We start from the raw sequence: 13,263 nt of genomic DNA, 5'->3' as shown, positions 1-13,263 counted from the left end.
ACTAAGCAAGGCAATATCATCAGCGAATCGAAAGTTACTAAGGTATTCTCCATTAACTCTTATCTCCAATTCTTCCCAATCCAGGTCTCTGAATACCTCCTGTAAACACACTGTGAATAGCATTGGAGAGATCGTATCTCCCTGCCTGACGCCTTTCTTTATTGGGATTTTGTTGCTTTCTTTATGGAGGACTACGGTGGCTGTGGAGCCGCTATAGATATCTTTCAGTATTTTTACATACCGCTCGTCTACACCTTGATTCCGTAATGTCTCCATGACTGCTGAGGTTTCGACAGGATCAAATGCTTTCTCGCAATCAATGAAAGCTATATATTGGCCTCGAGCTCCACCACTGGAAAAGCTGGCGCCACCGTCGGCGTGACGTGCTAGGAGGGATCAAGTGGACATAGCGGCCGCGCCGGCTGCTTCGGGCGCGCCGAAGCGAGCTGAAAACGAGTTTAAATTCCCTCGTACGCTGCGGTTTTCATTTAGTGGCGAAATTTTCCTGCTTCGAGTGTCTCCTTTACAACGCTTGAAAGCACTACAATAGGTAGTGGCTGCCTTTGAAGGCGCGCGACATGGTAGGCTACTGCTCGGTGCCGCAGGGCCGGACGCACGTAACGGAGGCCGGTGTCAGCCTTATTTACACGTAGCCGCACGACAAGAAGCTGCGTGAAGCTTGGCTCGCGAAACATAAAACCGGCAAACAGTCATCGGCTACAACTCGGGTATGCAGCAAGCACAGACGCGAGGAAGATTTCTGCTACGGCGCCGGGTCTGCGATGTCCTGAAAACGCGCACTGAGACGCTCGCCCGAGTCCGCTGCCCGACTAATGTCATGACGGTTTGGTCTAGAACTTGTCGATGCTATAGATACTGGCAAGTTCAGTGGAGTGGAAAGGCAGCGGTAAGAAGCCCATTTAAAGAAAGCATGGCATATGGTCATGTTTATGTTATGAATTAATGCAGTGGATTACAAAAAAGGAGCAGCGGGAAATTTCACGCTGAGAACGCCGATAAACATACAGTGCGACGCAACCCGAGAAATAGTATCGAAAGGTCAAAGAATTTAGAAGAAAAAAAAGATTGAATCGTCGCGACGGCACATTACAGTCCCCGTAGGCGTCGAAGTCTCTACAATGAAATTATTTTTGAACAGCTCTGATAGCGCCCACGCAACAATGGTTGCTTGTATACTGTCAAATGCTCATATTCTTCGGCCTAAAGCTCATGGCACGGTGCGAAAACGCGCGCGCGGAGAAAGCGAAACAGTGCGCGGACAAGCATGCAGACGCGCAGTTGGTCGCTGCAAATCTGCGCGATCGCTGTATTGAGGCTTCATTGTATTACGCTCCATTTAGTTATACAAAAACTATAAGAACATATTTCACATAATTTGCTCTCAGCGTTTACCTACCTTTCAGGCAAGAAGCCGGTTCGGGAGACTCCATCGCGGCGACCGCGCGCAGTGGCGTTCACTGTACGTATTCGGTAATGAGATAGCGGCTGTAAACGATTGTGTGCTTTCAGTTTTCCCAAGATTATTATTTAGACAGTAAGAAACTTCTCTCGTTTCGAAAGTACTTACAGAAATGTCCGGGAGAGCTCGCGCGTAGTGTTTTCAGTGAACGCTGACAGCAAAACCTATGAGGAGTGCGCCACGTGATCCCTCATACTACGCCAGCGAGGCGCTTCCGATAGAGGGCGACTCCGTAACTCTTCGCCGCCAATAAGGGTTGGTTATATTCCGCACATTTCTCTATCACCCGATTGATAGTGTGAATATGGTCTATTGTTGAGTAGCCTTTACGGAATCCTGCCTGGTCCTTTGCTTGACAGAAGTCTAAGGTGTTTCTGGTTCTATTTGCGATTACCTTAGTAAATAGTTTGTAGACAACTGACAGCAAGCTGATCGGTCTATAATTTTTCAAGTTTTTGGGGTCCCCTTTCTTATGGATGAGGATTATGTTAACGTTCTTCCAAGATTCCGGTACGCTCGAAGTCATGAGGCATTGCGTATACAGGGTGGCCAGTTTCTCTAGAACAACCTGTCCACCATCCTTCAACAAATTGCCCCCTTTAAAGGGCCCCTGACCAGGTCTGACCATTTTGATCTGACGAGCGCAGAGCATACATTGCGCGATAACGATCGTGTCTGCAAAGTATTACATAGCTACGCGCCGCGGAAAGATCTGAAATTTCAAACCCAAGGTCGTTTTTCCTCCTCCACGCAGCCGCCGCGCTCCAAGCCGAAGGATGACGTACTCGTGCGCCTGCGCCTACGTACTGGGCATGGAGGAAGGAAAACTGGTACTGGGGCTCTATTCTGGACATTCCGCCATTTTCCCCGATGCGTGACGTAGACGCGACGCGTACAAAATGGCGCTAATGGCCCTGTTCTGCTTTCGTAACGTGACACCATGAAGGAAGGAAAACTAGGAGAGGCCCTACTCCGTCTGCGCGCTAGCAGAAAAGTGTGGGGGAAATTACGTAGTAGGTTGTCCTTTTTTTGCTGTTTTTTATTTCTTTTCCTGTAGCGGCCACGCCTTTGGGGCCACAATGGAGGCTGTGTTACGATTGTGTGCGCTCACACGTGCTGCTCCGTAGGTTTCGTACCGTGGCAAAGGCGCCGTGTGGGCAGGTTTGCGTTGGTCTCCGTGTTTTGTTGCGCTGTGTTATCTGGACCGTGCTATCCCGGACGTTGCTTTGGCCAGGTAGGACAGGAGGAACTAAAGTTCGTGAAATGAACGCGCATGCAACGCTGTACGCAATGTACCGCGCCACGGCAATGACAACGGACATATCCGCGGGAAATTGTGCCCTCATTGGCCGAATCGTGCGAATGTGCCATCGCAGGCCGAAACCGATACGTTTAAGAATCTGTACAATGAACGCCTTGCAGGTCAGTGATTCCTGCTTTTGACAGCACATGGTGCACTTGCGGCACGTAGAACGTACGTTATATGCAAGAATGCATAGTCCTGGTTTTAGAACATTCGTGTTCAGTAACAACTTGCTTTTGTGCATATTAAAACACGTTTCTTAACTGTTGCTTGTTTCTCGCAGTACTCGCGACTGCACGAAGTCTTTTAAGTAGAGTACGTTCGAGCTTCATGCACACCTGCACAGGTGTACCTCAATACACGTGCTATAGGGCGTTACGCAGAACGTGTGCATTTTAGTGCCCTCGGCACCGTGCACCTGCCAGCCTGCGCTTCATCCTGGAAACTGGGATAGAAGCGGCTGCTTTGACTTAAGGAACGAATCCTCCCTACCGCAGGCGTATCATCTGTGCGCGCGAGAAGGGCAGGGAAGTGAACGTTAGCGGATGCGCTGCAAGAGTGAGCAAGGCTCCACAGAACGCACGCCCGCCAACACATCAAACGGCTGTTCCATGGTCGCACGTAGGCCGGTTCTACGCGCGTACTGTTCTGCACCGTGCGCCGGCTATCCCAAAACTTTGGTTCCGTGAAGCTTCACTTACCGTGGGAAGAAGGCACCTCAGGCCGCAGTCAATGAATCTAAACGCGGAGTCAGAAATGACATCCTGCCTCCTCGCCGGAGCGCTGTCGTAGTGATGCGCGGCCACCCGAAGTTTGTTCAATAAACCACGACGACTACTCAAGCCACAGCGAGAATATGTGTTTGTGCTCATAAACTACATATGGATCGCAAATGGGTCGGTGTGCCGTACGTGTCTCCTGTGCGTTCTTGCAGTGCAGTGAGAATGCGTACATTTTTTTTTGTATCGCCAGACGTCTAGCTCGCAAGTCCGTCTGAGAGCCCCAGGAAGCCCAAGCAGAGAAAAGCAAGTAGAAGGCAGCGATAAAGGCGACCTCTTTTTAAAAACACGCATGAACGGCAGCGGCCGGTACCTGCGGTTGATGCGTACAGTTCAGTTGGCTGGCCTTATAAGGCATGTTTATTTTCATAAAAGCCGGTAAAAGCAGCCGATTCGACCTAACAACCCAATTTGCGAAGTTCATTATCAATTTCTTTCAACATGACTTCGGCAACGGTAATGCAATGAGGCATCGCGATTGTTTAGTATTGCTGCAGAGCGCGCACGTCCGCGCAGCCCGGTTGCGCGCAGCGCGGCGTGGTTCCGCGAGAAATCTAAACAAGAGAGGAGAGCTGGCCCGATAGGCGGAGCAACGCCATGAGCAACGCCAACTTACATTTGTCTAACACTTTTAAAAAAGTTTGCACCCTTTGGGGCTTGTCCCACGACGATAATTGTCATGTCTTGCCCGCGTTTCCTTTAACGCTGCGAGCCCGATACTTCCCAGTCACGAACGCCTTGCACGTTATCAGTGTGACGCAGCATTCTCGACAGGAAAGTAGCGAGAGCAGAGTTTTTACGAAAGGAAACGCAAGCAAGTCAGATGGCGATTACTGTTGCCGGACAAATATTCACCCCAAAGGGTGTACATTTGTCGAAGAGTGTACAATAGAGGCTACACTCTTAAGCAAAATTACACCCTTTGGGTCGTATCTTGCCACTGTTAGATACGGGGCCGTTTCCTGAGCCTACTTCGAATTCCCCAGACCTCATCGAATCGCACCACAGCTAATTAAGGAGCGCAGAAACACGGATACCACATTCCTGAGGCACGACACGTGCAAACAAGTTGGCGGACCCCACTTCGTGTGCAGCCGGTGGAGCTATTCACTGCTTGGCTCCTTCCGAAAGTAAAGCGAGAGCCTGGCACTGGTGGCGGGTAAAGTGGGTCCCGAAGCAAGACGGCTGTAACGCGCCGTGACAACGTGACGGCGCATTGCAAGTGAGCAAGGCAAGACCGCAGGGAGAAGAAAGCCCTCGGACAAACACCCGAGCAGCGACTCTCTTCGCCGGGTGTGACTCCATCGCACGGGCGCCTACCATTGGCCGAAAATGGCGTCACCTGAGCGGACTCTCCCATTGGCCGAACGTGACGTGTCTGATCGACGCCGAAGGGCTTAGAAGACGCAGACCGGGAGCAGCAGGAGAGCATTCCTAGAGCATTCCTTGATTCATCTCTTTCGAACTTTTTGCCGCGGGCGGCAGCGTCCGAGTTGTTGTCGGCCCGTAATGACTTCAAGACTGTTAATTGACTGTCACTGTAAATAATGTAAATAAACCTCCCAAGTGTTTCATCCCGACGTCCTCCTCAACTCCTACACCACACAATAATAATAGCCATCTGTCTTGTCCGCATTTCCTTCGTTTAACGCTACGAGGCCGGCACTTCCAAGACACGAACGGCATGCGCGTTATTAGCATGACAGAGCATTCTCGACAGGAAAGTATCGAACGCAACGTTTTCAAGGAAGGAAACGCAAGCAAGACGGATGATTATTATTGTGCGGCAAGATACGACCCAAAGGGTGTACGTTTAAGAGTGTATACTCTTTAAACAGTTACACCATTTGGGATGTACATTTGTCCCACAACAACGCAACGACCATGTTTCAGAGGGACTTTTGTGAGGAACCGATTTTGTGTGGCCTGTGTTGTGAGTGAGCGCTTGCGTTTTCGAGTGACCTCACCATTACTGTACTGCGGGACGTCGCCCAACGCACGATCGCCTTGGCTACGGTGAAGCAGTGCGTGTCCTCGGAGTGTGGTGAGGTGCGTGTTTTACGTGCCGGGATTCGTTAATAATTAAAGGGTGTTTTGCAATACATGGGTGTGTATACACCCTGGTGCCTCATCATCTTCTGATGCTCAACATCGTGGAGGAGCGACTAGTCGCGCCTCGCCTTCCATTTATGTGCATATGGCGTTTGACTCATGGCAATGGGCCGTTCGCCATTAGGGGGCCCACATGCACAGCTTCGCTGGTCATTCACCTTCACAGAGTGTAATGGCACTGAATTTTTTTTAGCTAAGCTGTATATGGGTAGCCGATTCGTCCATCCGTCGCCTGTACGCCGAAAACTCCTCTGGCGGGGAAAAAAAAACAGGCGCGTGATTGGACAAATTGCTCTCCGTCACAGCCGAGCACGCGCACAGCAGTTTCTCTTTGGCTCCGAAATGGGTAGGCCACGCGTCATACATACTCCTGAGGAACAGGCAACTTTCGATCAGCAACGCCGCCAGCAGAACCAGGAACGAACTTGTCTGTGCTGTGCCGATGCTGCAGCCCAGGCACAAGAACAGGCTCGTGCAGCAGAGCACAAGCAGCAACTGCGTACCGAGGATCCAGCAGCCAAACCAAGCCGTCGTTTAATGAACCATTGGGATTAACCCAGTGATAAGCACAGGGGCCGCACACTTCAGCTTCGCTAGTTAACCATCTGTACGGAGTGCTTGGGCAATGAATTTTTATGAAGACTCTATGCAAACAATATTTCAGTGTGTTTATAAATAAAATATTCTATAATTGACTCAATTTTCGGAGGTTATATTCGATTTGGAAATTTCACTACTCAAACACCCCTAACATGTATACAACAGTGGTTTTGACAGCAAATGTGTCACTCCATCAGCTAGTGTGATGGCACAACAATATGGTTACTACCTCTGTTGTATCAATATTTGCTTGCAACAATACTACTGTTTCGGCTATGCTTTTATTTGAGCGAAGTGCAAACAGTACACAAATGCTTACATAGCAAACTGCCCTGAAAGCTACTGTAGAGCTATCCACACGGTCATATGTAAACGCAGCCCCATGATATGAACGTTACAAGGTACTCTAATATTTCATTTGTTTTCCCATATTCTGGCGGGCTCCGGCACCCTTAAGCATTCGAAAATGCACGTGTCAGTAAGACATGGGGCCACAGCTCCGTTCGGACATTGCAACAGAAGAATCCATTTATTTACATAGGATTACTGGTGGTGGGAAAGAAATGAGTGATTTGATAGGAGAAGTCACAGAAGGCTAGCTAAATTTGGCTCGCTTGCGGGCGATGGCATCTTCAACTGCCTTCAGCTGCTTCAACAGTTCTTCACGTCTCAAAGTGGTCGATTTACGACCAGTGGGTGGAGGAGAGGGTGACGAGGCCAACTTTGGAGAGGCTGGACGTTTCTTGGCACCTAAAACCGAAAACAATATGGAATATTTGGTTCTCTATCGTAGTATGACATCCACTAAAACAAAAGGATGATTGATGATGTGCAGTCGAGAGGAAAAGTCTCGAGGACCAGAACTGCTTTTCTTTTTCTTTGCAGTCTAGGCATAGAGGCTGAAATCATGTGTTACTGCCTACGTGTGGGTGCTCGACCAGCGTCATGAATTAAGACAATTTCATGTTGCACGATTGTACGGAAGAAATTCTTTTTTCATTTTATTTTTATTTATTATTATTATTTTTTGCTGATGCAGTGGTCTCCAGGCTTTTGCTCTCAGCTGTATGTGGTACAGATTCATAACGATTCTGAGGCACACATGCGCATGCATATATTTCAGTAGAATCTTGATGCGAATCTCTCGGGGTGGCGCAAAAATTTGTATCACACAAAAAGGTCGCAGTTTTGCCCCAAAGACAAAGCCTCGATTGCGATAGCAAATTATTATAACTATACAAACTCAGTGTAGTAGTTTTATCAGCTGTTATAAATTTGTAGTAAAAATGCACTTGCTAACTAAATTATCTATGGTGTCGCGCGCACACACAAACATGAGCACATCTCACTCGATGACCGCAGACTGTCAAAATGCTGGTGTGAGGAAAAACGGCAGCAGCAATGAATGAATTCTGGGGTTTTACGTGCAAAACCAAGATTTGATTATGAGGCATGTCGTAGTAGGGGAGGGGACTCTAGATTAATTTTGACCACCAGGGAATCTTTAACGTGCCCCCAACATACGAGACACAGGAGTTTTTTGCTTTTCACCCCCATTGAAATACGGCCGCCGTGGCCGGGATTCGAATACGCGAGCTTACCACAGCCGTTAAGCCACTGCAGCGGGTAAGTGGTAGGGAGGGAGTTAATCTTTGTGCAGCCTCTTCAATGCGAAATAAGCTGTGAGAAAACAGAGAACAAGAGGCTATCAGTCATAGGCGCACCTAGACTCTGCGTACCCACTGCAGGTCGCTTTCAAGAGAGGGTCCTCGCAGCCACACCCAGGATGTCTACCAAGTTGATATTTCCAAATTCCCCGAGTTTTCCAGGCTTTCCCTGAGCACTTTTGCAACATTTCCTGAATGAGCCAGAACTTTGTTTTATGTCAAGACGGGATGACACCACGTTGCCCGATGCTGTCACTCTCTAGTAAGCATGTTGAAAAAAAAAAAAAGATTAAATCCAGTTTGAATAGTAAGGAGTAATATCTATTTTATTCAAAAAGAGAACGAAAAGAAGGTGATAGTAAAATTAAAATGCACAGTGGAAGAAATGGCAAAACCCATTCCGAATCGAGTCGAACATTTTCAAGTACGAATGAAAAAGAGATGCATACAGAAGTAAATATTTTCGAATATGAGCTACTTCTATCAACTAATAGCAAGCTCATCGGTATGAGGCCTGAACTTTGTCGCAACAAAGATTCTCTCTCAGCAGCTGGAAAGTCAATTACAACTGTCCTGACATACTCTCAGCCCGTACACAATATCTCAGTGTTGAATTTCACCGATTTAAAGAGTTTATTTTGGTTTGGATGAGGCACAGCTGCATCTCGGCGTCAGCCAACACTTTGTTTTCTTGAGTTCAAGCTCTTTCAAAGAGGCGGCGGCACGCTTCCTTTTTTGTTAATTCCTCAGTGCATCGGTCCTTTCTGTTCTCATCCTTCTCCTGCCACGTGTTCGCTCCATGGATAATTTGAAGCATCCTCTTGGTCAGTTGTACAGTCAATGTTTGATTTTTCGGGCTCCCGAGGGGCTGATAAAACATTTTAAAAAGCGGGCAGTCCGAAAAAAAAAAAAAAAAATGAATGCATGTCTTTAACTCTTTTATTACCACGCATATTAAAATTGATCCCCGGTGATCAATACTTTAGATCGCCGATTTCGACATGTTGGAGCCGTTTTATCCACGTAAGGCCATCCAGTGGTTAGTACAGGCACTGAACTTTCAGAATCAGTTAAAATTTTTACGCTCCAGTGATGTGATTTTTGATGGACCTTTTTGCGAACAAATGTGCATATGTTGTAGCGAAAAGAGGCGTGGCCGTCACCTTCTGCCGCGCTTCAGAAAAAATCCTGTCGCTCACGATTGCACTGCCCTAGCATCAAAATTTTGTAATCAAATGACACCCAGTAAGTCAAGAATTAAATTATATCGCTGGCTTTGCCGTTCGACTGTGCTGAGCGGTGACTATTAACCGGAAATGACGCCAGCTGTTCACTAGCGAGCTTTGGTTTGGAGTCTGAGTCGTTTTGTTCCACCAAAGTATTTCTGAAGGTCTACCGCATGTCTAGCATGTGGACTTGGCATTTTCAACTAGTTTCGAAGAGTATCGGTTTCGCTCCTCTCATAAAATCCAGGCAAGGGGCGCTGCCAGTGTCACTGCGCAGTCATTGAAAGTGGCTCGCACGGCGTCATCCTGCGCGGCTGTGTCGCGAGAAAAGCGTCGGGCTTGAAACTATGCTGCACCCGCACTTCAATTTAGTAATGAGGACTCGAGTTATGATTCTGAAGATGACAGCAAAGCAGATTCAAGCTCTGACGGCGACAATGTTTTGAGTCAGCATGGGACATCCGCAATTGTTCACCGGCGAGTTTTCGTTATGGCCTTGAGCGGTCTCCTTCCTTGTGCGCACTTATCTGCCAATCTTCTTGCAAGACATGAGAGCTCTCCTGATTATCTTCAGGGTGCATACTTCGCTTCATTATGATTTGCTGCCATTGGCAGCAAAGAAACTTCCGTTCACACCAAGAAGGCCACCCGTAGCACATCTCAGCCCAGCACTTCGAATCAGCGCAAGACAGTTTCTTTTTTTCTCTGCAGAAGTGATAAAGAAAAAATCTGCAAAAATGCAAACAGATATGCTTGAATGCATAATCTTGTAGTTGCCGAGCTACGCTGAGAGCAATTGGTCCTGAAAGAGGTGCATGACTCTAGACGAACTGGTGAAGTGCGTTCCCTGGACTTCTCATCGCACCCCCCCCCCCCCATCCTCAAAAGATGCCAAAAAGACGGAACTGCAAAATGTGTTACGAGGATGGCAGAGATGAACAAATACCAGACATTGTGCGGGGAAAATGCGGAGTGCACCTATGCTTCACAAAATCCAGGAACTGCTTCACCGCATGCCATGAGCGATGAACTGGTCTTAGTTTCTATTTTGTATACGATCAATGGCGGTGTATTGAGCATTTATTTTTTCAGACACTTTTCCTCAGATATTTATCTTTGAAATGTATATTTGGAATTTCCTTTGACATTAATGTCTTAGCAGATATAGTTTTTTTTTATTGTTTTTATTAACTGGCAGCAAAAATTGTGCTTTCTAGAATTTTCATGTTTTACCTAAAAAATTTTTGTTTGGCAACGTATGTTTTTGGAAAGAGAATTTCATTATGCACAACATGCTATGCTGCTGGAATATTATTTGTAGTGGTAAATATTTTTTTCCTAGACCTATAAAGAAACTACCATTTTCTCGCGGTAACAAAAGAGTTAAGGGCTCAAATTGCCACAGGCACGTCCGAAAAAGCTCTTAAGGCCTGCCAGTACACTTATTAGGCATATCGGTGCTCATGCTGCGACAGTAGACGGGCGTGCACGTGTGTATAATTAATGAATACATTCTGTGTCCTGTCACAATTGCCCCTTCCTACGCTTGTTATGCTTCACCGCGTAACAGTTTTCTACTGAGGCGAAGCTAACTTCCGGATACTGGCATTGCGCAATGCGCTGTGCTTTGCGAGCTTCGAAACCAATCGTGAGGATCACAAAGGCTGAGTCAGTGCCATTGCGGACAGCGGCGAATTCTTTCAACGAAAAATGCGGCAACGTATGACAAGAAGCTAGCGAACGTAGAAGCAGCTAGGCCTAATGTTGTGCGGTGGTGGCTTTGATTAATGTCATTTCAGACCATGAAGCCGCGCGAATTATCGGGCATGTCCGAAAAATCGGGCTTCTGGAAAATCGGTCGTTAACGAGTCTGGCAATACCTTGTGCCGATGACATGGCGTCAACGACGATTCGTTGCGATTCATCTGTTACTGCAGCCAGCATTAACACGACTTTCATTACCTTTCAATAAAATTACAGCTAATTTTCCCTGATAGAAGCACAAATTGCCTGAGTTTTCCCTGAGTATTTCCAGAGTATTCAAATTCCTTGAGAATTCCCAGTTTTCCTGGTTGGTAGACACCCTGCACACCATACATAGCCACCGGCGGAGTAGAACACCCGTCGGTGCCTTGCGTGCTTTCTCCCCACCTTCCTTCCTTGCGCGTGAGATATCGAGCCACCATCTTCGGCTCGCCCTTGCACGCTTTTACTCACACCCACAGCCAGGATATCGCACTTGGACTTTATATGGAACATCACCGTGACGCCAACGGTGGAAATGCACCTGGAGTGTTCATATAATTGCTATCACAATAACATGCAAAATAATGGGGAAGGGGGGGCATGCCAAAATTTTCGATTTTAGCATTTCTTGCCCCTCAATCCTAACACATCCCTTTATCTCATAGCAAAATACATTGAATGCGCTGCAGAATTTGAGAAAATTGCACTTCTTTAGTGTGGTCTTCGAAATCAGGGAGAAAATCTGCTTGAGGAGGTGCTATTGTACCGATCGCGCAAGCACAGCTTTCCGTTGACACACAGCCGACTTCTTGGTATCATGCAAATACGACAGATCTGAGATTGAGATAGCGCAGCGCTGTAGATCATCATGCAGAAATAAAAGTAGCAAAAGCGAGCGCGAGAAGGGAGAACTATACTCGCAAAATTTTATTGGCTATGAAGCGAAAGCTACAGGGGCGGAGCTTCTGCACATGACTGTATTCGCACGCAATGTAGTCCAGGGCGCGCTCGGCACAGGTTTCGGTTTCACCAACCTCGCACAACCTCATTGCTTTAGTCAGGGCAGATACAATTAACTCGGCGTGAATCAATGTTTATTCACACCAGATATATATCAAGTTCTGAGCAGCGAGCATCGCAGCCTATGTCGGAGCTGCGGAAAAGCCATAATGGCGTTGGTTGGGGCTTGGACGAGCTACCAACTCTGGTGTCGGTAGAGCCGGCGCAGCAGTCAGCTCACTTGCTCGTTTGTACATGCCAATGGTTGCGATTCCCAGATGGGTTTGCTTAGTTTCTGCGCAGACACTGGAAAAACTTTTTTTGTGTGCTTCAACTGTCTTTTGTTGCTAAAGTTAGTCGATGGCCTGGTCAACAGATTGGTGGGACCTCAAGCAACAAACACTCACCAGAAGACACGGGTGTCATTTTGCGTTTGATGAATATGCAAAATGTACAGCTGTGTCCACGTCTGTGTAGAGCGCGCGAGCAGACGGCCTTGCTCTGCAGGGCGACACCGTGCGGCACTTGCGAGATCTGACGCACTGTGCCCAGGAGCATGCGCGGCCTAATATACATGCAGACCTTCATTGCACGAGTGGCAACGTTGAAAAGGGCCGCTGTTTAACAGAATATGCGTGCTTCCTCAGGGCGCTCTTGGTATCTCCATGCCAAAAGATTACGCGTTTCAGCTGACACGCGCCCGACTATCACAACAAACTATGCGCACTTTCTGGCCGTTCCGATTAGGCGGTGATACGAAAAAATTATAACGCCAACAACGGTGTAAAAAGAAAATCGAGGCGTTAATTTTTGGATGCCGTCTTCTGCCTGCCCTTGGCGCTTATAGATAATGCATTATTTGTATTTTGGTTCAACATTTTTTATTACAGGACGTGGTGTGTTCAGCCATTGCCGGAGAAGCTGCGGCCTACGGACAATGTTTCCACAAGGGGCCTTGTGGTTAAATTTTTGCCTCCTTCCTGAGGTTCCCCTTTGCTGAAGCTTCTCTTCTTCGGCAGCTGAAGCGCGTAATCTTTTGGCATCGAGATACCGAGAGCGCCCTGAGGAAGCGCGCATATTCGGTTAACTCTTTCGGGACCGCCCAAAAGAAGGCAATTCTGATACATGCTTGAAAATATTTTTTTATTCAATGAAATTTTTGCACTATCTTGGTAAAACATGCATCAAAATGAAGCTAAGTGATTGGACTTTTATTGTAGAAAAATCGAAATGACTAAATAGTAAACATAACAGAAAAAAAAATCTCAAAATGCAAATTTTTTCTTCAAGTAAACAAAAAAAAAAGTTGGAAATTGTTGCATATGAAAGTAAAAAGCAGCACTAAAAAAAT

The 13,263-nt window shown here is 47.2% G+C and overlaps 1 protein-coding gene across 9 annotated transcripts in view; it reads right to left on the bottom strand.

Annotated features, from left to right (window-relative positions):
- Positions 1-6,772: 6,772 nt before the first annotated feature.
- LOC142590546 (uncharacterized) overlaps positions 6,773-13,263 on the bottom strand; it is a 278,657-nt gene continuing 272,166 nt past the window's right edge. For all 9 annotated transcript variants that reach the window (XM_075702763.1, XM_075702757.1, XM_075702796.1 and 6 more), the window contains one exon: positions 6,773-7,024. In XM_075702763.1, coding sequence (XP_075558878.1) covers positions 6,870-7,024 — 155 coding nt within the window. In that variant the 3' untranslated portion in view covers positions 6,773-6,869. The remainder of the gene's footprint in view (positions 7,025-13,263) is intronic.

This window comes from Dermacentor variabilis, chromosome 1, assembly GCF_050947875.1.
Source record: "Dermacentor variabilis isolate Ectoservices chromosome 1, ASM5094787v1, whole genome shotgun sequence".
In the NCBI taxonomy this organism is placed as follows: Eukaryota; Metazoa; Arthropoda; class Arachnida; order Ixodida; family Ixodidae; genus Dermacentor; species Dermacentor variabilis.
The sequence above is the reverse complement of the archived record's forward strand: the minus strand, read 5'-3'. Positions and strand labels throughout refer to the sequence as shown.